This window comes from Balaenoptera ricei, chromosome 3 (genome assembly GCF_028023285.1).
Source record: "Balaenoptera ricei isolate mBalRic1 chromosome 3, mBalRic1.hap2, whole genome shotgun sequence".
NCBI classification, from domain to species: domain Eukaryota; kingdom Metazoa; phylum Chordata; class Mammalia; order Artiodactyla; family Balaenopteridae; genus Balaenoptera; species Balaenoptera ricei.
The window spans coordinates 171,204,888-171,232,667 of NC_082641.1; the positions used below are offsets into that span (position 1 = coordinate 171,204,888).

At 50.1% G+C, this 27,780-nt stretch overlaps 1 protein-coding gene across 2 annotated transcripts in view; it reads left to right on the top strand.

Moving 5' to 3' along the window:
• Positions 1–27,263, top strand: part of MED26 (mediator complex subunit 26) — a 39,912-nt gene extending 12,649 nt beyond the window's left edge. Inside the window, exons 1-3 of one of the 2 annotated variants that reach the window (XM_059918172.1) lie at positions 18,441–18,718; positions 23,774–23,848; positions 24,505–27,263. In XM_059918172.1, coding sequence (XP_059774155.1) covers positions 23,783–23,848; positions 24,505–26,157 — 1,719 coding nt within the window. In that variant the 5' untranslated portion in view covers positions 18,441–18,718; positions 23,774–23,782 and the 3' untranslated portion in view covers positions 26,158–27,263. Of the gene's footprint in view, positions 1–18,440; positions 18,719–23,773; positions 23,849–24,504 lie in introns of those variants that run through there. The other variant, XM_059918171.1, reaches the window with a different exon arrangement.
• The last annotated feature ends 517 nt before the right edge of the window (positions 27,264–27,780 follow it).

A 27,780-nucleotide genomic window follows, 5' to 3' on the forward strand; every position in this document is an offset into this window, starting at 1 on the left:
GGATGGCTGGTTCCCTGGAGGATGCCCCCCTCCTGTGATGGCTGCTTGGCCCTCTCCAGACTTCAGCCCTTTGGAGTCCTCCTGTGGTGCATCAGTTCCCTTGGAGCCATAGTGGCATGGTCAGCACTCAGGCATTGAGCCTGTCCTGTGTGTGTCACTCAGTTTTAGGGAGTCGAGATTCTAGAGGCTGGAGACAGGACGCAGGAAGCGGAGGAGGTGGGCAGCTACAGGTTTTGCAGCACTTGCCTAGCCCCCCTCTGTGGTGTGACGAATCCCTCAGGCCCAGCCCCCCCAGGAGTGCACATGCCTCCTCCCTCCTTCGGGCCAGGCCTGGACTCCCCCTATAAGAGGGTTCTGAACCCTGAACCCCAGCTGTTCTGTGAGAGCAGCAGCTCCAGGTCCTACTTGGTTGCTTCCACCTGAGTGGCCTCGGGGTGAATCACTTAGTGTCTCCGGGCCTCAGTGTCTTTATCTGTGATATGTGGCTCTTGGTGCCATCACCTGGTGGTGTCATCCTAAGGGGCTGAGCATGTTAGGTGCCTAGTGCAGTGTCTGGCTTGGTTTAGTCACCTAGGTGAGGGAGCTGATACTGTTTCTCTGTTAAAGATGAGGAAAAGAGTGAGGGAGGTTGTCCTTACCTGAGGCCTTGCAGCTGGAAGGAGCAGAGAGTGGATTTTAATCCTATTAGTGGGTAATAGACCTGCAGGTGGAGTTCAGCATGGAGGGACTGGATCTCATTCAATCTAATGAGCAACCCTACTTAACAAATCAAGTGTTCAGTGTCTTTTGGCATCATCTTTATAAGGGTTATTTCTTTGTAAGGACTTTATCTTTGGACCATAACAGAAACAGGAGGACAGGAGCAACTCTTATCATATGCTCATTCTGTGCCAGGTATTATACCATTTAATAGATGAGTCTAAGGTTTAGCCAGGGTAAGTAGCTGGCCACCGCACAGCTGACCTCAGAGCCTTTGCTTTTCTTAGGAGGCAACATTGCGCCCACTGCAGGGAGCAGAGGGGACTGTGAAAATCCCTGCCGAGCTCTTTCCTTCCTGGCTGAGCGCTGCTGCTGATGGAGATGGTCTCTGCACTGTTCTGTATGGTAGCCACAGCCACATGTGGCTAGTGAGCACCTAATGCGTGGGTGGTACACCAAGGAATTCACTTTAAAATTTCTATTTAATTTTAATGCCTACCTGAATTGGACAGCGTGCTTCCAGGGCCTCATCGCTTTTGCTTTGGGTAAGAGTTGGGGCCTGTGCTGTGTTTTTCCACATGGGGAGTTGGGTAGCATGGGGGTGCAGAGTACGGCCCCTGTCCCCTCCCAGCGACCCTCAAGTCTTGACCCTTCCCCTGTCACACAGCCTGGTTTCTCTGATATCTCTGGGCCCCCTGAGCCATGTCAGCTCCATTCACGAGGTCTTGTCTCATGGAGAAGAAAGGCTTCTTCTCATTTCTTAAGTACAGGTTGGGGAATACGAAATCCTCTGAGCCTCCCCCCAAATGAAAAAGACAAACGGATAGCCAGAAAGAAAGGGAGGGAGGAAGAGAGGGAGGGAGGGAGGGAGGAAGGGAGGGAGGGAGGGAGAAAGAAAAGTATTTCATATGCAAGGGTTTTGGAGTTCAAATCTATATAGCTCTGTTTCTGAGATGTTTGTCCTTGGACAAATCACATCAAATATTGCTGACAATCTGTCAGACTTGCTGTCCTCTATAAAGTGAAGACAAGCCCTGCCCTACTGAAGGGTTAAATAATGCCTGAAGGGAAGTTGCTGGGTTCATCGTAGACACTGAACACATATAAGTCCCCTCCCTGCTTTTCTTGGGGGTTGGGGGCGGAGGCAGTTTATTCCCCTGGATGAGTTTGTAGATATTTAACTGTGGTTTTCACAGATGGTATTTTTTGCCAAAGATAGTCTTCCTTTTAGTGTGAGCAGTTACCAGACAACATTGCATAATTTTGCACATTTCTGAAAGCTCCCTAGGGGGAAGCAGGAAGAAATTGGTTGTAGAACAAAATCCCACACTTGTAAAAGGAAAGGCACACTTTGGAAGAGGTGCTTGGGTTGGAACTCCCAACCAGGTTTACAACCTGCCTGAACTTCTCCGAATCCCTCTGTATTGTGGTTGCAGACTGGGGAGGGGAGGGATCAGAATACAGATTTGTGTGTGTGTGCGAAATCGCCTTTAGGAAGCAGTGTTCTTTTGGTATGGAGAACTTACTCAGAACTAACAATCACAAGCTCCCAGAGACATCACCAGACAGAGAAATGTTGATGTGATTAATAATCAGAAAATACACCTCATATTCAAATATGTGGGGGAAAAATGTTGTTGGCAGATAATCAAGATGGCGTTAAACTGTCCTGTTGCTATTTTATATCTCCTAGAGCATCTCCCACTCTACCCACCTCATCCCACAGCACCCTGCTCCAGGACCCAGGAGCAACTTCATACTTCACCCTTTTGGAAAATATTTACATGGCAGGAGGCATAGCCATGGTCACGTCCTTTGATCAGGTCATTTTACTCTTGGAAATTTATTTACAGATACATGGTCATTTTTAATAACAATGTTAATGAATATATTTATGTAATAATAATTTTTAATATCATTAATTAAATGGCGTGGGAGAGGCTTAGGAAACATGGTGTATCCACAGAGTCAAATAGCGTAGAGCTGTGAAGAATGATCCTGCAGGCTCTGTAGAAAAATGGACAAGCCTTGCCATGGTGAAGAAAAGGAGCATTTTTTGTCAGCCCTGCACAACTAGAAAAGGCACAAAAACTAGAACTTGGGGTAAAATGGGAAACATTTGTATTGGGGCAATAGGAACGGTTTTTGTTTTTCCTGTGCTCCATTGTTTTTTCAATTAAACGGTAAAAAAATGAAAATAAAAGTAGATTGATTTAGCCTGAAGAGCACTCGAACTATTGAGAGCAATCACATGTGGAGTGGATCGTGGGGCCACTGTGTACTGCAGCCAGCGGAGAGGAGAGGATTATTTCCTCTCTCATGCCTTTCTGGGAGATTCAGAGCAGGGGTGTGCAACTCTTTACCCCAGTCAAGTCCACCAGTCGTATTTTTCATGCTCTCAGAGCACTGGAGTCCAGCCTCCCAGGACAGAGAGGATGTGCAGGACTCTTTTTAAATTTTTATTTATTTATTTTATTCTAATTAATTAATTAATGGCTGTGTTGGGTCTTTGTTGCTGCACGCGGCATTCTCTAGTTGCAGCGAGCAGGGGCTACTCTTCGTTGTGGTGTTCGGGCTTCTCATCGCGGTGGCTTCTCCAGTTGCGGAGCACGGGCTCTAGGTGTGCGGGCTTCAGTAGTTATGGCACGTGGGCTCAGTAGTTGTGGCTCACCAGTCTAGAGCACGGGCTCAGTAGTTGCGGCGCACGGGCTTAGCTGCTCCGCGGCATGTGAGATCTTCCCAGACCAGGGCTCGAACCCGTGTTCCCTGCATTGGCAGGCAGATTCTTAACCACTGCGCCACCAGGGAAGTCCTGTGCAGGACTCCTGAGTTTTCATTGCAGTCAGTGTGGCCATAACTGTGGCCCTGTTAAAGCCCCGGCATCATCCGTGCTCCCTGCTTTTCTCCACCTTAGTACGTCCAGTCTATCTGTAAGTCCTGGTGGCTCTACTACCAAAATGTATATTCTCCCTTCATCCTCTATTCTCCATCTCTTGTCCAAGCCTGGCCATCACCCTCTTGGAACACTTCCCTCTTGCCCCTTCCAAACCAATATCAGATCACATCATTCGCTTAAGATCCCATGTGATTAGAATAGACATCCACTTTCCTTATTGTCATGATCTACAGGTGCTGTGTGACTTGGACCCTTCTTTCCTTTCTCATCTCAGTTTATACTTCCCTCTCCCTCATTCATGACTGTGTGCGTCTGCTCCCCAGATCTGTGACCTCAGATTCCTTCAGGCTTCTGTAAAGAGCCCCATCCCCTCCCTGCTGTCACACTGCCTGCCTCCAGCCTACGTGTGTTCATGGCACACATAGGAAACAGGGCATCCAGGCCGGGCACTGGGAAACTAGAAGTGGGAGTGGGGGGACGAGCAGTACATTTCTTCAGTATAGTTATGAGAAAAGTAAAGTGTTAGGGAATGTATTAAATATTGAACTTCTGTTGACTTTCCAAGTAACATTATTGATTTTCATAAAAGGGAGCACTGTGTCCATGAACATAACTTTTTTATGTTAGGTGGGTTTTTCTGTTTGTTTTTGCTTGACTTTGATAATCACCATGGAGAAACTCAGTTTGCATGCAGAGATGATAAAACTTAGAACGATTTTTTTAGTAAACCGTAATTTATAAGAGTTGGTATCTAAAGAATCCAGGTTCTTTCCTCTTTTCACTTATATGTAATGTTGAATTACAGTAATGCAAGTGGATTTTAGTTTCATTCAAACTTTATTTCAAGGACTTTGAAGTAATGAAGAACTCTGATTTACTCTAGTGGTGTGCCCATAAATGTTTGAAAGCTGGCTCTCCAGGAAAAAAAAAGTATGCCTATACACACATAATTTATAAATTATACTGATAGAAAGGATAGGTAGCAGACAATTTACAAATAATAATGAAACACAACACTTTATTGTCAATTTGATGTAGTCAGTTGTTTCTCACAGACTGCTTTCCTTGTTTTTTGCTGAACTTTTGTATCTATAATCAGCTTATGAGTGTAGTCCTGACATGAATGTTGACTGATAATTTTTATGTTAATGAGTCAAGTAATGTCTTAGCGAATCAGAAAAGACTTTTCAAATACTGGAAGAGGGACTTCCCTGGTGGCGCAGTGGTTAAGAATCTGCCTGCCGGGCTTCCCTGGTGGCGCAGTGGTTGAGAATCTGCCTGCCAATGCAGGGGACACGGGTTCGAGCCCTGGTCTGGGAAGATCCCACATGCCGCGGAGCAACTGGGCCTGTGAGCCACAGCTACTGAGCCTGCGCGTCTGGAGCCCGTGCTCCGCAACAAGAGAGGTCTCGATAATGAGAGGCCCGCGCACCGCGATGAAGAGTGGCCCCCACTTGCCACAACTAGAGAAAGCCCTCGCACAGAAACGAAGACCCGACACAGCCATAAATAAATAAAAATAAATAAATAAAAATTAAAAAAAAAAAAAAGAATCTGCCTGCCAATGCAGGGGACACGGGTTCGAGCCCTGGTCTGGGAAGATCCCACATGCCGCGGAGCAACTAGGCCCGTGAGCCACAACTACTGAGCCTGTGCGTCTGGAGCCTGTGCTCCGCAACGGGAGAGGCCGCAACAGTGAGAGGCCCGCGTACCGCGATGAAGAGTGGCCCCCGCTCGCCACAGCTGGAGAAAGCCCTCGCACAGAAACGAAGACCCAACACAGCCATCCATAAATAAATAAAAATAAATAAATAAATAAATAAATAAATAAATAAATAAATAAATCTGGAAGAATATTTCCTCATCATTTGTGCTATTCCTAATGTAACAGCTACAGGCATGACACACTTTTAAGTTTAATCTGCATAATCAACATTTTCTTAAAAGTCTAAACCCCAGGGGTTGGTGAACTATTTCTGTAAAGGGCCAGATAGTAAATATTTTCAGCTTTATAGACCATACAGTCTCTGTCACAACTCTGCCTTTATGCATAGCACAGAAGCAGCCATAGACAATTTGTAAACAAATGAATGTGGCTGTATTCCAAGAAAACTTTATATTCACATAGTTGATTTTATGTTATGTGAATTTCACCTCAATAAAAAATATATAAAATGAAATTTTAAAACTCTTCACAAAAACAGGCATTGGGCTGGATACAGCCCAGGAGTCTACAGAGGCCACCAACCTGACAATAAATCAAGCCCTGATTTGTAGTGTTTGCCAATTTCCATGGTATAAACACTTCCACTATGTATGATTTCAAGCTACTAACATGATGTCTGTCACCAAATGTGGAGTTGGGAAGAGATGCCTCAGTAGTACACCATTTTCACCATGAAGATTTAGTAGTCATGAATAAACTCAGAAACCTAGATAATAGTAAATGTGAGAAAATAAGTAGGAAGTGATGAGTTTTGAGTATTTCATCACCTTTGTTTTCAGTATAACTTATTGTATACAGTTTCTGTCATTGCATTTTCTTTTAGTTAAAAAATCTTTTATACTTTTTTTAAAAATTGAAGTATAATTAATTTACAATGTGTTAGTTTCAAGTATACAGCAAAGTGGTTCAGTTATATATATATATGTGTATATATATATCCATTTTCAGATTCTTTTCCATTATAGGTTATTACAAGATATCGAGTATAGTTCCCTGTGCTGTACAGTAGGTCCTTGTTGTTTACCTATTTTATATATAGTAGTGTGTATATATTAATCCCAAACTCCTAATTTATCCCTCCACCCCTTTCCCCTTTGGTGACCATAAGTTTGTTTTCTATGTCTGTGAGTCTTTTTCTGTTTTGTAAATAAGTTCATTTGCATCATTTTTTTTTAGAGTCCACATGTAAGTGATATCATATGATATTTAAATTTCTCAGCCGTTTTATATATATAACACTGAATCACTTTGCTGTATACCTAAAACTAACACAACATTGTAAATCAACTATACATCAATTAAAAAATATATATATCCAAATGAAGGTGCCCTTGAGAAGTAAAAGGGAGTGCTAAAAGTAAATTACATTAAACAATTTTTGACCACAAATGGTTTATTAAAAAGCAATAAAAATTCCATTTAAAAACTATTTTTAATAAAATTCTAAAACTTTGTTTAAAAGATGAAAAATCCAGGACACATGCTAAAATGGATAGGACGCCGAGTTAACTAGGACAGTGGTCACCCCAGACCTCAGGAATATGGCAGTAGAAGTAAGGCAGAGGTAGTGTCCATCCTTGCTGCTCAGAGGAACATCTCAAGTGATATTTATTTCAACCAGAATCTTCGTCAAATGAAATATAAGTCATTCCTGCTCCTTGGGCACTATGTCTGCTTATGCATGTTGGTGCCTTTGTTTTTCAGGAACTAAACATAAAGCTTACAGGCACCAAGTCTGGAGCCAGACTGCCTGGACCTGATCCTGGCTCCGTGCCTTATTATCTGTGCGGCCTTGGGCAAGTTACCTAACTGATCTTGGAGTGTCACTGCCCTTATACAGAAAATGAGGGAAGTAATAATACCTATCTCCCGAGGTTGTTTTGAAGATTAAATGAGTTAATACACTTCACATGTCTAGAACAGCACCTGGCACACGGGCCTGCTTGCGCAGTTTTAATGCTGTTAGTGTCTACCATGTACCTGACACTGAGGTATAAATAGAGGTGATTTGTGAGCTGGGTAGAGCTCAAGGATTTGTGTCGTTTCTTAGTACAGTATTTTTAAAACTGTAATTAGCCACAGAAGTACAAATGGAGGTTTTCTATAAAAACCCAGTTATGTGACTTTTCTAGAAAATTTAGAATGCTGCCAGGCAGGAGATAACTAGCTGCCCACAGCAGCCTTCAGGTGGTCAGTCCCAACCTTATCATTGCATTTTTAACAATGGCTGTGTTTAACATCTGGCTCCCAAGATTCCTGAAAGCTTCACCACAGGCTGTCATGGGCTGGTGTTAGCTGGCTCCAGCACACTCCTGGGTAGAGTCCCTACCCCTGTCCTGCTTGGATCTGGGCTGCAGGCCACAGGCTCCTTGTCCAAGATGGCATCAGTGCCTTTTCAGCTGGCTGCTGGGATGGTTCTCTTGGCTCGAGTGTCATGGAGGCCATGCTTGGAGCCCCTTACGGGTGCACGGTGAGCCAGCTGTTCTGAAGGTGGGGTGGGGCCAGAAGTCTGCTCCAGACCCTTTGCTGCCCCAGGTTCTCTCTGGGGCTCCAAGCTGAGGCGACCACCCCTCCTGGCCCAGGCTCCAGAGGAAGCCTTCCTCTAGCATGTCACATTGGTTATTTTCTTCATAGCTTTCAGTACAGTCACCTTGTCCTGTTTGCTTGTCTGTTGCCTGCCTTCCCCACCCTGAATGTAAGTCCCTCCAGCTCCCTCTGCTCCCTGAGTTCCTCCTCAGCACATACATTTTTATTTTCCTGGTAAATACATAGCTGGTGAATGAACTCTGGTGTCTTTTCTTTGTTGGCTGCAGCAGTTTCAGTGTGCAGTCTGAATGGTTTTGGCTCCTGCATCCAAGGTTTTCCTGATGTTGGAGACAGCCATTCCCTCTCAGTGTGTGCAGGGTGCCCTTCTCCTTGGAAACGGCAGCTCTGTCTTCTGGCTGTGTTCTTGCAGATCTCAGAGTCACTTGATAACCTCACCACTGGGCTGTAAAAATTGCTCTAGGTTTCAGCAAGGCTAATGCCATATTTGCTTCTATCCACACCCCCTACCCCCAACCCTGTGCCACTGTGTCCCTGCAGGGCTGTTAGAGCCCTCCCCAGGTAGAGTGACAGTCGCGTTAATCCTTGCCTGTCTTCCCAACAGCCTCTGAGTTAGAGCCAGCAGGCAGGGGGCCCAGTTCTCTCCCATCTCTGTGCAAGGAGGCGGTCAGCAGTTGTGAGCAGAGCAGCCTCAGTGCCAGTCCTGGAGGGTTGTGTGCACTGGGTTTTCTCTCTCCCTTCCCTGCTGGTGGATTCAAGGGATAGAGGACAAGGGCAGGATAACAGCCCCGACATCTTGAGTGCAGTTTGCCAGACAGGTGGGCCCACCTCTCGGGGACCCTGTGCAGGGTACATCAGATTCAGCCCTGCTTTCTTCCTCCCCTTCGTGATGGGGTCATTGCGTGGTGTAAGGTGGGAGTGAAAAATAGCTGAGGCAGAACCAGTTGCCATAAAAGTATTTGGACCCTTAGGACAGAGTTTAACACCTGAGAATTTATTTCTGAGGGAAAAATGAGAGAAGGAAGTCGTACGTGTGAAGATGATCATTGCAAGATTGGTTGCAGTAGGGGAACCCGGAAGGAAATGGGATGCCCAGCAGTTGGAGAAGGTCAAGGAAATGATGCATTAATGGGACGTTTAGCTGCTAAACAAGATCATTATGAAGATTATGTAACAACAGGAAGAAGTGTTCAATGAAAAAAAAACAGTATGTGTGATGCAATTTCAACTACGTAATTGTTGCAGGCTCTTGACAAGAGCAGGAAAGTCAGCCAGAGAAACGTGGCCATGGCTTAGGCTGGTGGGGGCTCGGGGGGCTTCAGGGGCTCAGGGGAGACAGTGCTGCAGAGCTTGGCCTCTGGGGTCAGACCTGAGCCATGATGTTGTTATCTGCCTCCTGGGGCTGTTGTGGTTCAAGAGTGACAAAGGTAGTGGCCCAGAAGATACTCTCAGAGAAAAGGAAGACCAAAGTGGGTGGAGGAGAACTCGAGATATTTAGGGTGAAGAGCTTGGGCACCATCAAGCCTCAGGTCCCCATCGGTGAGCCCGGTCAGCACTGTGTTAGGTCAGACATGGTCAGTATGCATAAAAAGTTACGGGACCGGATGTGGGCACACTCAGACAAAGTGCCCGTCACAAGTTGGCCAGGAGGTGGGCTCAGGTCCACCATTTTGGGGTTGAAATCAGGGTCCAAAGAAGATGTGCCTAACTGGGCTAGTGTAAGTGTGTTTATTTGGAGGTGAGAGAAAAGGGGGCTTGCCTGCTCCGAGGGTCCTGCCCCACCTCCGAGGGTGGGGAGGGGTGGAGTCAGCCAGTGCTACCTAGACACCCTCAGTGCCTTTGAGATGCAGAAGTGCCGCCAGGTGGGTCCAGAGGTGGCACCTGGGCCCCAGATGCAGATGTGGAGCTGCCTGGGGGTGGGACTGCTCAGGCAGCGGAGAAGTGGAGTGAGAGAAGGAAAGGGTCTCGGGTTGTGCCTTGAAGAGCTCCAAGAGGAGGAAGATGAGCGTGTGGAGGGATGTCAGGATCTGCTCGGGGTCCGAGAGATGAGACGAGGCAGGGCTGACAGGTCCTTGGCTTTGGTGAAAAGTTGCCTGGGCAGAGCAGTTTTGGTGCAGTGGCAGGTAGGGATGAGGTAGAGCTCCTTTTTAATTTCCTTTTTAATGTTAATGTAGGTTTTAGTAAAAACTTGTGCTCTGTTTCCTCACCTAGGTGCCATGGTCAGTTGTGTTTGGTATCCACCTGTATGGTGATTATGAAAAGGGGCAAAAACAGACCTTTAAAAAAGTTTCAAAAAATAGGTTTAAAATAGTGAGAAAGTAATGTTAGAAAATGATAACACCGAAGGAAATACAGTAAAAAGGGAAATCCTCTGTGTTCCCAGTGCTCCTCAGTGTTCTCTGCCTGGTATGTTTAAAGCAAGGGAAAGCTGCTGTGGTGCTTCTCCTGGAACCCAGCTGGGATCCCGCCTTGCCTTGGACGTTTGATGACCGGGACCTCGTGTCTCGCTGCAGGGCTATCCTGCGACATTTAGCCATGGGGCAGGCTCTTGTCCTCAGGATCAATTTTGCCACCCCTTGCCCTGTGGGATGCAGGTGGTTTGGGGTGAGGCAGGCAGTGCCGAAGGGGGTCCACGCCAGCCCAGCAGGGGCTGCTGTTGGGTGTCAGGCTTTCCCAGGTCCCCAGCAGGGAAGGTTGGGAGGAAGCGGCTGAGTTGGCTTTTGGTAGCAAGTGACCTCGGGAGCCGTGGTGGTCCTCCCTCACCTTCTACCAGCAACCTTCCACTCATCCGCCATGCCAAGCAGTGCCGCCGCCTGTGGATCACGCTGTCACTGAATTACCATGTTGGATTGTGATGTTTGGTTTCCCCCATTGTTTTAATGTTGCCTCCACAAAAATCTCACCTGGCTTTCCTTCCTCCTGCTTTATGTAACCCATTGGAATCATTTCAGGGTGGCCAAGAAGGTAATTTGGAGAAAGTATTTGTGGTTGTGGTGACGTCTAGGACCACTGTGTTGAAAATGGGAGACTCTCTCCGAAGCCATTGGGCCCTGCTGAGCAAACGTGTTTGCCTGGAGCAGTATCAGAGCCTGTGCCACCCTGGTCACAGCCTTCTCCTGCCCTTGCCTCAGCTTTCCCTCTGCCGGCCACCCAGCCATGGTACCCTTGGCCTTGTCTTCCATGGGCGTTGTGTGAGGAGCACTGAGAGTCACCTCCCTGTTCCCATGACCCTTGTGGGGTGGCCAGTACAGGTGACAGCTGGAAACGGGACAGGGCCTGTTTGCTCTCGAGATACTTACTTGGTGACTGCACATCCTGACTTGCTGCAGAGGGAGACCCCTGGGATGTTTATAATATTGGAGTAAACATGGTGCCCAGCAACCAAGGACAGTAAGATGGGGCTTCATTTATCTATCCGTCCTTCATTCATTCATTCATTCATTCACTCACTCACACTTGAGAGTAGTAAGGGTCTAGCTCAGCTGTCTTGAGGGAAGTCGATTTCAGACACTTTCAGTCACAGAAGCTTAATACATTGCAGAAAACCATGAAGAGTGAGGGGGGAAAAGAAGCTGTCAGATGCTTTGAGGCTGTTTTCATGTCAAGAGGATGGAGACAGGTTATCGCTCACACCAACTGTTTGAGGGGAAAACAGACTGCTGTTTGCCTAAGACTTCCTGTAGATGTTTGTGGCCACTGGCCTTTCCCATGTGAGCATGGGAAGTTGGCTCCCTCTCCTGGGTCTCCAGTTGAAGTATGACAAAACCCCACAGGCAGGCTGAGGAGGGCACATGTCCTGAAGTTCAGTCCTCAGCGGCTAGTGAGCCTTTCATTTCGCAACCTATAAGACGCTGTCACCCAGCTCCAGCCACAGTGCGTTTTCTGAAGGAATGCCAGGAGTCACCTTTTCCAAGCCCACAGTTGGGATGTGCAGTCTGTTGATGCACAGGTGTTGCAGGGGCAAGCAGAATGTCCAGGAAAAAAATATATATATGGATTGATGCCTGCTGCTATTAGGAGTGCGTTATACACACGTGCCTTTGTCATGCAGTCCTTATGATACCCCTGGGAGGCCCAGGCATAACAGGCTTCTTCATTTCATCTTCATGAGGGGGGAAGGAACTTTCTGTCTGACCTTCCACCCCAGGGAGGGCTGAGCCCAAGAGGGGCATCTGATGCCTAACCTCCAACAAAGAAGCGTTCCTTCTCTTTGCCTCCCACCCCTCCTCCGTTTTCTAGGACCTGTCGCATCTGTCATCTGCCTCCATAGTTGCTTTACAACTCTATTGAGGTATAAGTGACATACAATAAACTGTGCACACTTAAAGTGTACAATTAGGTATATTTTGATCTGTGAATACACCTGAGAAGCCATCATCACAGTCATGGTAATAAAGATATTTCCAAAAGTTTTTTCTTGTCCCATAGTAATCTTCCCTTCAGCCCACCCCCATCCCCAGGCAACTGCTGATTTACTGTCGCTGTAGATTAATTTGCCTTTTCTAGAATTTTGTGAAATCATGTGGCATGTACTTTTTTGGCGGGGTGGTGTCTGGGCTCTTCTTTCATTAATATTTATTTTGAGATTCATACATGTTGTATATATATGAATAGTTCATTCTTTTCTGTTGCTAACATTTCATTTTATGGATGTACTACAATTTGTTTATCCATTCTTGTGTTGATGGACTTTTGGGTTGCTTAATAACCTGTCAAAATGTCTTCCAAGGTGATTATACCATTTAATACTCCCACCCCACCAGCAGTGTATGAGTTTCAGTTGTCCCACATTTTGATGAGCACTCCGTATGGTTAATCTTTTTAATTTTAGCTATTTTAATAGGTATGTAGTGGTATCTCATGGTGTTTTAAATTTGAATTTCCCTGATGGCTAATAGCGCTGAGCATCTCTTCAAGTATTTGTTTGCCATGCATAGCTCTTCTTTGGTGATAGATTTGAAAATCTGTTCAAATCATTTCCCCATTTTTTTCCCCCTTGGGTTCTTTGCGTAATTATTGAATTGAAAGAGATTTTTATATATTCTAGAGACAAGTCCTTTCTTAGATACATGATTCGTGTATATTTTCTCCCAGTGGTGGCTTACCTTTTCATTTTCATAACAGTGTCATCTTTTGAAGAGCAAAGGTTTTCAATTTTGATGAAATCCAGTTTGTTTTCTCTATAGTTTGTACTTTTTGTTTCATATTACTAAAGTCTTTGCCTTTTAAACCCAAGGTCACTAAGATTTTCCTCCTATGTTTTCTTCTGTACATTATGTAGTTTTAACTCTTATATTTAGGTTTATGATCCATTTTGTGTTAATTTTTGTATGTCTTGTGAGATAGAGGTCAAGGGTTTGATGTTTTGTTTCAGTGTTGTTGTTTTTTGCCTATGGCTATCCAGTTATTCCAGCACTATTTGTTGAAAGATTATTCGTTCATTTCTGAATTGCCTTACCACTGTTGTTAGGAATCAGCTGCCCATGTATGTGTGGATCTGTTCAATGGACTCTACTCTGTTCCATTGATCTGTTTGTTTGTTTTTGCTCCAATACCACACTGTCTTGACTATATAATGTCTTAAAAATCAGATATGTGGGCTTCTGATTTTCTTTTTTTCAAAGTTTGTTAGCTATTCTAGGACCTTTGCGTTTCCATATAAATTTTAGAATCAACTTGTCAATCTCTCCCAAAGACCCTGCTGGAATTCCGATTGGGATTGCATTGAATCTATAGATCAGTTTGAGGAAGAACTGACATCTTAACAATATTGACTCTTCCATGCTATTAACTTGGTATATCTTTCCATTAATTGAGGCCTATCATAGTGTCTCTCAGCCATGTTTTGTACTTTTCAGTGTTGAGGTCTTACATCTTTTGTCAGATTTATCTGTAAGTTCTTCATAGTTTTTTTTTTTTTAACATCTTTATTGGAGTATAATTGCTTTACAATGGTGTGTTAGTTTCTGCTGTATAACAAAGTGAATCAGCTATACATATACATATATTCCCATTTCTCCTCCCTCTTGCGTCTCCCTCCCACCCTCCCTGTTCCACCCCTCTAGGTAGACAAAAAGCACCGAGCTGATCTCCCTGTGCTATGCGGCTACTTCCCACTAGCTATCTATTTTCTTCATAGTTTTAATTGCTATTGTAAATGGAATTGGTTTTTAAATTTTCAGTTTCTGAATATTTGTTGCTTGCATATAGAAATACAGTGGAATTTTATATTGAACTTATATCCTGCCACCTTGCTAAACTCACTTATTCTTATTTTGTAGATTCTGTAAGATTTTCCATATAGACTGTTCTGTTATTTGTGAATAAAGACAGCTTTACTTCCCCCTTTCCAATCTGGATGGTTTTTCTTCCTACCTCCCTCCCTCTCTTTCTTTTTCTCTTTTCCTTGCCTTATTGCACTAGCTGGAATCTCCTGACAAGACTGAATAGAAGTAGTGAGCACATGTCCTTGTTTTGTACCTGTTCCTGGGGGAAAACATTCAGCCCGTCACCATCAAGTATGATGTTAGCTGTGGGTATTATCAAGCTGAGGAAGTTCTCTTCTACTCCTAGCCAACTGAGAGTTTTCATCAGGAATGGATGTTTAATTTTGTCAAATGTTTTTTCTACATCTATTGAAATGATCATAAGGCTTTTCATTTTTGGTCTCTTAATATGGCAGATTAAGTTGAGTTTTGAATGTTATCTGCCTCCCCCACTTTAATTTCTAGTCTTTCTTTGCTATCTTCATTCCTGGTGTAGGCATGCAGAATTTTCCTTATCCGAATTGTTCCACTGTTCTCCCTTGAGCCAGCTGTTTCTGCCCTTGTCACCAATACGACTTGCTGATGGCCTGTTGTGTGGAGGCAGGTATGGGCTAACTGCACAGGATTAGCAGGTTAGGTTAGTAATGAAACTGTGGCCAGGTGTGTAATGGGCACCCTGGCTTCCTCATTGTGGAAGTGGCATAACACCTACTTTGGAAGTCTGTGGTCTCAGGAGAGAACCACTGTGTGGTAGGAGACAGAGGCCTGCCCGCCCACCCACCCAGGATGCTGGCTAGTGATGCCCAGGCAGTGGTTGCTGCCTGCCTGCCTGCCTCTCTCCAGTAACTTTAGAGCTTGCTCCTTCCTGGGGACTCTGACCTGCTCAGTGCTCCTTCCGTGGAACCTGCAGAGCGCCCTTGTTTTCCCCAGACTGGCCTCTGCCCAGGATAGGAGCGTGTGGACACCTTTCTCTGTGAGCTGTGAAGCGTAGCGCACACTGGGTATCTCAGAGGTAGCCTGGGCTCCTGGTGCGGCAGTTCTCAGACCTTGAGAGGGTCTCTGCTGCCGAGTGGGGGGTGAGAGGCTGGCTCGCCAACACCTCTCCCTCCTCTTCAAACCCAGTAGCGCTGGCATCTGTTTCTAGGATGGGATGGCCTCTAAGACCAATTTTTCATTAAAGTGTAGCATATATCCAGAAAAGTACACAGGTTGTAAGTATTACATCTCAGTGAACGTTTATGAAGTGAACATACCCCAGAAACCCCTACCCAGGTCATGGAATAGAGCTTCTCCCCAGAAGCCGTTCTTGTTCCCTCTCCTAGTGTCTTTGCACCCCCAACTTCCCTGACTTCCGTCACCGTGGACAAGTCTTGCCTGCTTTTGAGCTTCCAGTCCAGCACAGAATGTATTCTTTTGTATCTGGCTTTTTCACTCAACCTGTTTTGAGATTTATCTTTGATGTTGTGTGTAGCAGTAGTGTGTTCATTCGACGTTGAATGGCTAGACCATGATTTAGTCATCCATTATACTGTTGGTGGCCACGTGGGTGGTTTTCAGATGGGGCTGTTCTGAATATGGCTGCTCTGACCATTCTCAGCACATGCATGCTCACGTTTCTGTTGGTCCCTACCCCAGAGTGGAACTGCTAGGTCCTGGGGTATGAGTGTTCATCCTTACATGATGTTTGATACAGTGCACAGACTTACCTTCCTGTTCCATGTGACGATGTCCTTGGTCTTCTCCACGGTGGCCCCTGTTGGAGGAATGCCCACTGAGAAAGTCCCCATGCCCACTGCTGTTCTTCTAGCTCCACACAGAGCCCAGGGCAGCAGGTGGGGGAAAGAGGTGGCCTTGAACCTGATCCCTCTCAAGTGTAGTCCCATGACAGGCTCCGTGGTGACCCCCTTTCTTGAGCGCTTACTGTGTGCCAGCCAGGCTCTGTCCTGTTCATGTGTGTATCTCTTGTCCCCCTCCCAGGAGCCTGTAGGAAGCTTCTGTCATCCTCCCACTTCGTGGCTGACGGAATAGGTGGGTGGGCTCAGAGCTATCTGCTCACCTCCTGTGTACAGTCTTCTCTGGTGCTTTCTGCCCTGGAGCATGTGATACGGAGCTCACGCAGCCCATTAGGCCATGTCCTGCCTGATGGCTGCTGTGTCATGTAGGACAGGCATACCCTCCCTCAGTTACCTTTAGGGCCTGATGAGTTTGCGGATCTCACAGATTCCTGTTCCGTGGAAGGTGACAAGGGCTCCTCCGTACTTAACCCTGTGACTCGCCAAATGACTTAACCAGTGTGGCCCCCACCCAGGCTCTGGCAGTTCCTGTTACTCTTTCACATCCACCCAGCTCAGAACAGACATTGGTGACCCCGTGTGGAGTGCCCAGGAAAGTGAGGGCCACCAGACCTCGTGAGTCAGTCACATGTCTGTAACACACTCTCACTGCTTACCACGGGCATCCTGGTTGTCGGTTGTGGGTGTGGTCACTTTTACCCATCAAGGCTTGGCAGCCTCAGGTTCTGGGACCGGTTCTGGGCTTGAGGCCCTCTGAGAAGGCCTTGGTTCTCTTCTCCATAGTCTTTCTCATGTCCTAAAGGAGCCTGCTTGATGTCGCCACTTTGGTGCTCCTGGCCGCTCAGCTGAGCCTCAGTTGTGGTGCCTCACCTGTTATTTCTGTCCTTGCCTCTGGCCGTTTCTACCTATGCCTCAGGACTGGGCCATAACCAGCCCTTCCTGCATCCTCCAAGCCTGCATTTGGTGACTTGTTGAGGGAAATTCTAGGATATCCCCTGTTCTCAGGATCCTATAGCAGCCCAGTAGCAGACTGGCAGACTTTTGGCGCCACGCTAGGCACTGCGCTGCCTGAAGGGATCTTAGAAACCCCAGAGCGGCCTGGCGGACAGTGCACAGGACCCTCTCCTGACCTGACCCCTGTGGGCACAGTCTCCCAGGATGGTGGTCAGTGTGCCATTGAGGATCTACAAACACAATCTGTGGTTTTCCCAACATTCCGCCCAGGCTTTCCAGCTGCCGGAGGGAGAACTGGGCTCAGGTTGGTGGCTGGTCTTGCTTTAAGTCTTATTAGTTGGACCAGCATTGGAAGCCAGGTCTGGCACAGCTGCTTCTCTGCCCAGCCCCAGCACCAGGCGTTTTTCACCGGCAGCACAAGAGTGCACTGCTGTCACCTCGCTGTTTCACTTAGCATTCTCTTGGAGGTTGGCCCTGTCACTTCCTAAAAAGCTGGCTCGTTCTAGTTTTGGATCTCCTGTATTCTACATGCGTGTGGGCCGAGCACTGTGTGTGCCCCTCCCATGGGCGTCGGGTGTTTTCCTCTTGCTCAGCTAGTATTCTTACTGGCTGTTCCCACGAGAGCACGGCTGAGAGGGAGGAAACCTCACCCGGCATGCTGTCATCAGATGCACTGCCACCCGGACCCTTCTGCGAGCATGGATGCAGATAGAAAACGCTCTGCTTGGCTTTCTGACTGTCCAGTTGTATCAGTGTAGGAATGAACCAGCTCCCAGATGACATGTTGAGAGCTCTTGTGCTCTCAGAAAGGGCTGAATTACAACAAGAATTGTATGTTGACCTGATTCAGAGGTCAGGAGCATTTAAGTTTGTAGTTTTGTTGGGAAGAGCTGCTGGGACAGTTGAGAGAGAGGACCAGCACTGTGGAGAGGGCCCTCTCTCACCTCTACAAGCCTCTCGGAGAGGTCCCATGGATGGTAGCTGCTCATGGTCGCTGCCCTGGGCCCTGGGCTTCCTCTTCCTGGGCTGCTCATTAGGTGCAAGCAGTGCTCTGCCTGCTGCCTCTGGGCCGAGTTGCAGCTGCAGTCGGCTGCTCTGGCCATGGGCGCTCTGCGGGCTGTGAGTGTACAACGGTCAGGGCCACGCAGGCAGTGGCCGTCCTCCAGCTGTGGATGCTCCTGGGGAGCAGATGGGCCCCACCGATGAGGAAGTGCTTTTGTGCTTTTGCAAGTGGTGAGCTTGGTGGCTGTGGCTGAGACACAGCCCCCGCCCCAGTGTCGTTCTTCCTCTCAGAAGCCGTGAATGAGAGAGACTTCACCCCTGTGGGTGCGAGATTCCCATGGGGTCCTGGCAGAGGAAGGCGCCTTTGCCAGGCAGAGCGCTGGCATGACACCTGCCTGAGGGAGGTTCCCCTGGCTCCTGCCTGGCTGTGGGACCAGGCAAGGCAGAATGGGGCCGGGAGGCTGCACCTTCCGAGCTGAGAGGTAGAATCAAGGCACATTGACTTCTTTTCCTCCCTCAGGGAGACGGGGTGGGACACGGGCTGGTCACCGCCAGGCTCTCTGGGAGATGCAGGCGCCGCCTCTTGCACGGACTTGCAGTAGAAGCAGTTAGAGTCACAGAATAGCACCTACCTTGGGAACGTGTGGAGTTCATCAGAAGCAGGAAGACTTGCTGTGGCTGAAAAGAGTGAGACTGGGACCAAATCACAGACACACACTCGCCTGGCAAAGCCTCTTTCATCCGCGCGGACACAACTGACGCCCACTGTGTGGCTTGCAGGGCACAGTGACTCAGCGAAGGATGGCCTTACAACGCTCAGCACATTGAAAGGCTCAAGGTTTGCTTGCTTCTGGGTGCCATCTGTGTCGTGTTTTGGTTTGGAAGGACAGCTTGCTTGCTGTTGAACACTTCCAAAGCCTTTCGAGCTAAGTGGGTTTTGTAAATTCTAGTCTAGACTATTCTGCTTTAAAAAAAAAAAGAAAAGAAAAGTGACTTCCACATGGTTGGTTTTAAAGTGAACTAGTTTTTACTGCTGACCTGGCGGGCTTTGAGCCCACTGAAGGAGTTGGTGTGGGCTGTGCTGCATAGATGCAGGGCCACAGTGTGGTCAGGGGCTGGCTAGACAGGCAGGGTGAGTCCGTCCTCGGTGTGTGCCATTTCCTTCCAGGGCCTGGCAGGGAGAGGCTCCAGTGCCATTGTCGTTTACCAAGTGTCCTGCAGCTTAGGGCAAGCGTTGAGGGTGGGCTGAAGCCCCTGCTGTTGTGGGTGGGCGTGGGGAATCCCTCTGGCTCCAGTGCACCCTGGGGGGAGACAGAGGCAGCCTGGCCATCCATAGGTGCTGCTGGGCATGAAGCCAGCCCTGTGTGGAACTCTTGTAACCTGTGCATTGCCCTGCTGTGGCAAGTCGGGGAGGGTATGTGGGTGGGATGCCAGCGTCACCAGCCTGGTGGTGTCTGGGTGCCCTCCCTCACCCTACCTAGTAAAGCACCAGCTGGGCGGTGTGTTGTGGGCAGACCCTGTGCCAGGCTAGCGTAAAGCCACACTCCACTGCCTTCTAGCTGCGTGGTGAGCACTGGTCCTCTTTTACCTTCCTGGACCCTCAGTTTTTTCTTATCTGTAAAGTGGAGTTTCGAGGAAGAAAAGCTAGAGACCTTGGCCCCTGGAGGAACCCAACAAGTAGTGGTCCTATGAGGAGAGTCAGGCTGGGTGGGCCTGCCCTGGCTTACTGCCCTTGGGTCTCACCAGCGCTTGGACTTGGGGAGTACAGGGTTTCCTCTTTGCCACCAGGGCTGCACAGGTCCAGCTTAATTAGTAAGAGATTGGGGATTTCGGGTGGAGCAGGAGCCCTTGATGCCTGGAGAAAAGGGAGCAGTGAGCAAGGGGCCTTGCAGACTCCAAAGAAGTCTCAGTTCCTTGTTTCACATCAGGGCTGGAAATCCCCCACAGGGTGGTAATTACTCAGGGCCTGGGCCTATCCCCTGAATTACCACGAGGAGGAGGCTGGTCGGTGGTGGGTCTGTGCCCCCTGGGCCGTCCCCACCTCTGCGCATGGATCCAGGTTCAGACCACTGAACCAGTTCACAGAACAACTTTCAGACATGTGATGTGGGAGTGGTGGCATCCTGCGCTGTGTAGTCCACACTTTTACCCAGGCTGCTTCTGAGGGCTGCTGCCCTGCCTTGGTCCTGTCGCCTGTGCGTGTCCAGCGCCCCTTCCTTCCTCCTGTGAGTCGAGCAGCAAATGTCGTGGGTTAGGCTGGCTGGAGTAGTGACTTAGCAAGTGATGAGGGGCTCACCAGAACGTAGGCCTTACTGCTTCCCCGCCTGCCCTTGGTTCTCACGTGGTGGGAGGTCTGCATAAGAACCCTGGGAACTGGGTCAGTGGTGAGGAGCGTTCCCTCCCCGCCTCCCAGCGTGTGCCCCTGGGCGTCCCTGAGGTGTGAGTGAGGACGGCTTGAGGAGGGTCCTTTCTCTCCCCTCCCTGAGCCGGCCTGGAGGAGGCCAGTTTAGGGGGTGTCCGTGTGTTCCATGTGGAGACACCGGCTGCTCCACCTTCTTTCTGCCTGGGATGGATGTTCGTTCGCTTTCCTGTCTGACCGTGGATACCTGATTGTCCCTCATGAATCTCCAGTCTAGGATCCGCAAGCACTGGGCGCAGTAGTGACGGAGTCAGTTCCACCAGTGGTCATCAGCTGACTGTGTGTCCACCTGGGCCACACCCGGGGCTGTCCACTGACTTCCTGCCCTGCCTCCGCTCCGCTCTGAGTGCTCCCCCGCTGCCTGGCCCACCTCACCTGCTCCCTGCCCTTCCAGAGTAGCCCTCCCCGCTCCTGACACCTCCCTCTGCAGCACCAGCCCTGAGCACATTTAGGCATCTGTGTGCACAGGGGCAGACATCACCACCCTGGGAGGGTATTTATTTGCAATAAAGAGGCCAGACAAATAATGAAAGTAAGTGGGCTGGGACGGTGAGCAGTTCACACGGGAAGTCAGCATTAGTAGAAAGAAGGTGACATTTGGCTTCACTAATCATTAAGGAAATTCACATTAATCTGTATCTGTTGAAGGAGCCCTAATGAGAAGATGAGGCTGCAGGTGTTCAGACGTCCCTCGTGTGAATTCTGCCCTTTTTGGGAAAGCTGTTTGGCAAATAGTTTTGAGAGGTGGTTTTTTTATTAGTTTTGGTTTGACTTCATTCCCTGGGAATGAATCCCAAGGGAGCTATCCAAAGGACAGAAGGGCCACGGATGTGCCAGGCTATTCCTGACAGCAAGAAGGTGTGAGTGACCCTTGGGCATTATGACCTGTAGAGCTGCCCCAAAGCCCTCTTTGAGAGCAGTGCCTGGGAGTAGCTCAGAGGCCTCCTCCCCACACAGTAATGGCATGGTCTCTGCTGTGATCATGAGTGTATTTTCAGACAGACGGGTGCCAGGAAGGACCTAGCAACAGGGTGGCCTGTTGGGGTAGTGGGAGCAGTTCAGCTCCCACAGTGGCTTAAGTTAATGGAAGGCAGGTTGTGTAGCCAGCTTACTTCCCCTGGATCTGTTCTTTCTCCTGGCCTCCTGACTCATGCCACTGTCTTTGCTCTGGACCCCTCTCCCCTCTCCAGGGCTTTGGTGCCATTTCACCATCTCCTGAGGTGTTGGGGCTTCTCCTGTCCACCCTGGGAGGCCCTGCTCAGATGCTGTCCTCACCACAGGTACCCCTGGCCTGCCTTGTTCCTGACACCCATCTCCCTGTCCCACGGGTCCTGTGCTGGACTTTTTATAGGCCTGGAACCTGGATGGGAGCCTCCCCTTGGCTATATCTGAGGCTTGGCGTCCCTGCTATGCAGAGGGTCCTCTCATCGAGGGTGGGAGGCAAAGGCCACAGGCTGCCGGGGTGTCACTGTCTGCTTTGTCTGAGGCCGCAGGCCCAACCTGGCACTGCATAGACCCCAGGACTCCTGCCTGTTTGGTGTGGTGAGGGCAGGGCTTGGTCCACTTCCTGGTCCCAAGGGCCTGACTGCCTCCAGAATGCCAGGTGATGCTCCCCACACAGTGCTCAGTGCCCTTGCCATCATGGCCAGAGTGGGGGCCAGGGCGGAGCCAGAGGGATGAGCCCTCAGGGGTCCTGAACTTCCACGCAGCAGGGGCAGAAAGAAGAAGGCAGAGGATGTAGCACTTTCCACAGGGCCGAGAGCCTGAGAGCCTCCTCAAAGCCGAAAGCCCCTCTGCACACCCGCCCGAGTGTAGGAGCTGCTCAGCTGTGACAGTGGGGCCCACAAGCCTTACCCCATCCCCGCCCCTGTGCAGCTTCCAGGAGGGTCTCCAGCTGTGTGAGGTCTACAGTGCCAGCTTGCTGCCAGCCCCCAGGGTTGCTCAGGTGTTCTGCCTCCCCCCTCCTGTCTGGCAGCAAGACAGTGTCTGCCCAAGGACAAGGACACTCTGTGCCGCTGGGCTCGCTCTGCGGGGACTGCTGGTTCAGAAGTGTGTGGGGACCCAGGGCTCTAAATATACCAGGGTGAGGTCACTGGAGTGGAGACAGGCCATGTGGCAAGCCCAGGACCCTGTCAGGGCCAGAATCCCAGGGCTGGGGACAGGGAGAGGGTGGCCTCGTCCCTGTGGGACCGGCCTCCTCACTGCCCAGTTTGTCAGTATTTTTTCTTGGAAAAAAGTGCTTTGGGGCTCCTAAGAAATCTTTGTCTACCCCAAGGTTGCAAAGATATTCTCCTGTTTATTCTAGAAGCCTTAGAGTTTTTGCTTTCACATTTAGGTCTGGGATTCATTTTGAGTTAATTTTTGAGTATGCTGTGATGCTTGGTGTAACTGGAATCAACAATATGTATTTTCTGTGACTTTTCATCCTTCGTGGTTTGAACTTCACCTTGTTAATGCACTGAAGCTGCAGTGTGCTCATTTCTAGTGCTCTTGAATTTCTCAGTCTGTTCCTTCAACTCCTGGAAGACATTGGTGTCGTTATAACATATGACCACATGACCCACACCTTTCTGTGCCATCCCCATTCATTAAATGTGGTGGTAATAATAGTACCTTCCCCTTGAGGTTGTGATAATTCAACAAAGTGGTGCTATGTGGAAACAGACCTTGGTAGAACAGGGCCTGCCTCGTAGCAAGTATCGTGTGAGGGATAGAATTGCTTGGTCATGAGACATGCACGTGTTTGATTTGACTAGACACAGCCCCATCGCTCCCCAGACTTGGCTGCACCCCAGAACTACCTGGTATTGTCAGACCCCATTTCCACCAGTCAGGTGTTGTATGCAGTGTAGCAGCCACTGGTGGGTTCGGTCTGCATCTGCTGATGACTAAGAGAGTTGAACACTGCTGCACGACCTCCTGTTTTGTCCAGTTCCTATTCGTGTCTCCTGGCCCAAGTTCTCTGTATGCTCAGATGGATCCTTGGGGCCCTGTGGCATTGGTCTTCTCCCACTTTGACTTTTGCTCTCCTTGTGGTGTCTTTAGATGAACTCTGACGATCTCATTAATTTAACTAAATTGATTAGATTATTATGTATGGCTCTTTCCAACTTGGTGCACTTTATTTGATAAATCTTTCAACCTCCCGTCAGATGGCAGATTTGACTGCATCTCCCATATGAAGAGCGAATCTTGTTTCATAAACACAGTGAATCTTAGCTGTGTGACAGCCACTTCGACAGGTGGGCGTGTCCATAGACAGGCTCATGGTAAACTGGTCACCATGCACTAGAGGAGGCAGACCGGAGGGTGTGCGCTGGGTGCCATGCTGGCCCCTGGGAGCAGGTAGGAGGCTGCACGAGGTGGGGGCTTTGGTGATGCTGGCTCCACTGGCTCTTGGGAAAGGGAGCGTTCTGGAGCAGGCTGGCACGGGGAGAAGTGCCTGGGGTCTGACCAGTGGCTCTTGTTTTGCAGATCCGGAACATGGTGGCGGTGCAGGAAGTCATCTCCAGCCTGGAGAAATACCCCATTACCAAAGAGGCACTGGAGGTGAGCATTTCTGGCCTGAGCACTAGGGAGGGCAGTGAGGGCCAGGCCTGGGCTGCCCCAACCCAGGTCTTTCCTGGCTTCTTGGAGCCTCAGAGACTTTGCTCACTGGCCCAGCGGGGCCTTAAGAGGAGTGAGGGGGGCGTGCCCTCCTGGCCTGCACTGTGCCAGCCCACAGCACATGCTCCAAGAGTACCGTCTTCCCACAGGCACTGCAGGAAATGGGTGGCTTTAGTCTGGGGCCCCTTTCTCTGCAGGAGGCCCTGCACACTCTGGGGTGCATGCCCAGCAGAGGTTCCAGTGAGTGACGCTGGCTCAGGGCCCTCTGTTTGCTGTTGCCTTTGCCACAACGTGCTCCCCCAGGATGCTTTGCAGTAGACTTAAATGGTCCACAGCCTCCAGGAGTTGGGAGCCTGTGAGATGATGCTTCTGAGAATGCCGTCTCCGGGACCATAACGTCTGAGGACTTGGGAGTTGAGAATTTAAATGTCACAAGGGACCCAAAATCCTCGTAGGTTTTGTGTCTGGGAGGCCAGTGGTTTAGGGGCCAGTGGGGTCATTTCAGAGACATGGGGCCTTTCCCCCCGTTTCCGTCTCAGCTCCCTTTTCATGGGGTGACCCTGTCCTAAAAGTGTGTCATCGTCTCTCTCTGGCTGTAGGAAACCCGACTTGGGAAGCTCATCAACGACGTCCGCAAGAAGACAAAGAACGAGGAGCTCGCCAAGCGGGCCAAGAAGCTGCTGCGGAGCTGGCAGAAGCTCATCGAGCCCGTGCACCAGAATGAGGCTGCATTGCGGGGGCTGGCGGGTGCCCCCGGCTCGGCCAACGGGGGCGCCCATAACTGCCGGCCGGAGGCAGGGGTGGCCGGCCCGCCCAAGAGCATCCATGACCTGAAGAACCGCAATGACATCCAGAGGCTGCCCGGGCAGCGGCTGGACAGGCTGGGCAGCCGCAAGCGCCGGGGGGACCAGCGTGACCTCGGTCACCCTGGGCCACCTCCCAAGGTCTCCAAAGTGAGCCACGACTCCCTGGTAGCCAACTCGTCCCCCCTCCCCACCAACGGGATCAGTGGGAGCCCTGAGAGCTTCCCCGGCCCCCTGGACGGCAGTGGGCACGTGGGCCCCGAGGGCAGCCGCCTGGAGCACAGCGAGAATGACAAGCACAGTGGCAAGATCCCCGTCAATGCCGTGAGGCCACACACCAGCTCCCCGGGCCTGGGCAAGCCCCCCGGGCCCTGCCTGCAGACGAAGGCTGCGGTGCTGCAGCAGCTGGACAGGGTGGACGAGACTCCAGGTCCCCCCCACCCCAAGGGGCCGCCTCGCTGCTCTTTCAGTCCCCGGAACTCACGGCACGAGGGCTCCTTTGCCCGGCAGCGGAGCCCGTACACATACAAGGGCTCCGTGCCCAGTCCCTCGCCTCGGCCCCAGTCACTCGATGCCACGCAGGTGCCATCACCGCTTCCGCTGGCCCAGCCGTCCACGCCCCCCGTGCGGCGGCTCGAGCTGCTGCCCAGCGCAGAGAGCCCGGTACGCTGGCTGGAGCAGCCTGAGGGCCACCAGCGGCTCGCGGGGTCGGGCTGCAAGGCAGGGCTGCCACCGGCCGAGCCCCTCCTGCCCCGGGCAGGCTTCTCCCCGGACTCCTCCAAGGCAGACAGCGATGCTGCCTCCTCCGGTGGCTCGGACAGCAAAAAGAAGAAGAGGTACCGGCCTCGTGACTACACGGTTAACTTGGACGGGCAGGTGGCCGAGGCAGGTGTCAAGCCTGTCCGGTTAAAAGAGCGGAAGCTCACCTTTGACCCCATGACGAGACAGATCAAACCTCTGACCCAGAAAGAGCCAGTGCGGGCTGACAGCCCTGTGCACACAGAGCAGCCGAGGACAGAGCTGGACAAGCCCGAGGCCAAGGCCAGCCTCCAGAGCCCTTTTGAACAGACGAACTGGAAGGAGCTGTCGCGCAACGAGATCATCCAGTCCTACCTGAGCCGGCAGAGCAGCCTGCTCTCGTCGTCGGGCGCACAGACCCCGGGCGCTCACCACTTCATGTCCGAGTACCTGAAGCAGGAGGAGAGCACTCGGCGCGGGGCCCGGAAGCCACACGTGCTGGTGCCTCACGGCCCACCCACGGACCTCCCAGGGCTAAGCCGTGAGGTCACGCAGGACGATCTGGACAGGATCCAGGCCCATCAGTGGCCGGGGGTGAACGGGTGTCAGGACACACAGGGTAACTGGTATGACTGGACGCAGTGCATATCGCTCGACCCGCACGGCGACGACGGGCGGTTGAACATTCTGCCTTATGTCTGCTTGGACTGACTGGCCTGTCGGGCTCTAAGTGCATTCCCACCTTGCAGTCAGCCATAGAGGGCGGGCGCCAGGGCCCGGCCGCCTCCAGTGGTTGGGAATCCGGAGTGGGGGGTGGGGGTCCGGCCCAGGGTGGGAGGGAGAGGGAGCGAGAGTCTCTAGGTCTCTCTGTGCTCTTCCCTCAAAATTCTCCTTCTTTTGTGAAATGCTGCTACCAGTTTACTAACAAAATTGCAAAGGAAGGACCACGTGGAAGGAAGGCCAGCAAAGTGAGTTCAGAACTCTATAGCAAACCAGCTATAAAAAGCGTTAGCCCCCCACCCCGGAAGAGGTGCGGACGCTTCCCAGCCCCCGGTGAGCTGGGACTCAGTTGCAGGCAGGCACAGAAAACCTGTGGAAGAGGTTACCTTTAACACAGCAACAGAAGCACGCATCTCATCTCTGCATTTTCTGTTTTTTAACATGGCCCTGAGTGTTTGAGGCAGTGGGCAACGCTGTGGCCTCTGTTTGCACCCCACCTGGCCAGCTTTTCCATCATGGTGCCAGAAGCTTCTCAGCTGTAGCGAGCTGCTGGCATCAGGCAGGCCAGCTTGCCAGCCAGTTTGACCCATGCTCCCTGGGCGTCCACACATTTGTATCTGGTTTCAGTTACAACCCAGTTCTTAAAGAAATGCTGCAAAAATTTAAGTTTTCTAGAGTTTATTTTACCCCCTTCTTCCATCTGACCGTCAGACGAATAACTTTCCTTGTTCCTCCCTCTTCATTTTCCCCTTCCTGCACATATCTAGAAAAGTTCACCTTTCTAGAGTCCCCTCCCCAAAAAAACACAAAAGTAACCGTGGGTGCTACTGGTGTGTAAGCTGTACTGTTGGGTGAGAAGAGACCTGTCTGTACGCTGGAAACACTCATAACCATTCCTTTAGATTCGTTTGCCTTATGGTTATTTGTCATAAACGCGATTTGCAAAAACAAGGAGCCTTAGTGAATGTACAGTACCTAGACTTCTGTGTTCTCAGGACGCAGAAGGGAGCAACTTTGCTATTTGGTCCAGTAAGTGGACACCTTGTGATATAAATGTGGAAATAAAAAAAAAAAAAAACAAAAAACATTTGCACAAACCAGTCTGAGAACTGTTTTTAATTTGGTCCTTTACAGCCATATCAGCCCTTTCTGGATTCTGGATTAGCCAAGACCTGGACCCCATATCCACGGTTCAGGCCCCACAGCTAGCCAGACCGTGGGGAGGTGGGCAGGGCAAAGTCACCAAGTCAGCCTATTAGCCTTCTGCATGGAGACTGACCTCCACCTTGCCTTTCATTCACTCAGGGCCACGATGCCTCTTCCATCTCTAGAGTCACCTGCTAGCTTTGGGTGACAGACCAAGGGGCCACATCCGTCTCCATCCAGACCTCATCTTCCCCAGAAAGAAGCCCTCCCAAGCTATGTTTGGCAGCCTAGCCCTTGGCCCTAGCCCCAGGCTGCCAACTCCCCATGCAGGCCTGGGGTTGTCTTACTATGTGGCTGGGGCTGACTTTTTAAAAAATAACTTTTCTTCCTTGACTATAAAGTGATAATCTTTTAATTCTTCCCCCTTGTCTCTGAAACCGTATGCTTCGGCTTTCTAGTTTTTTTCAC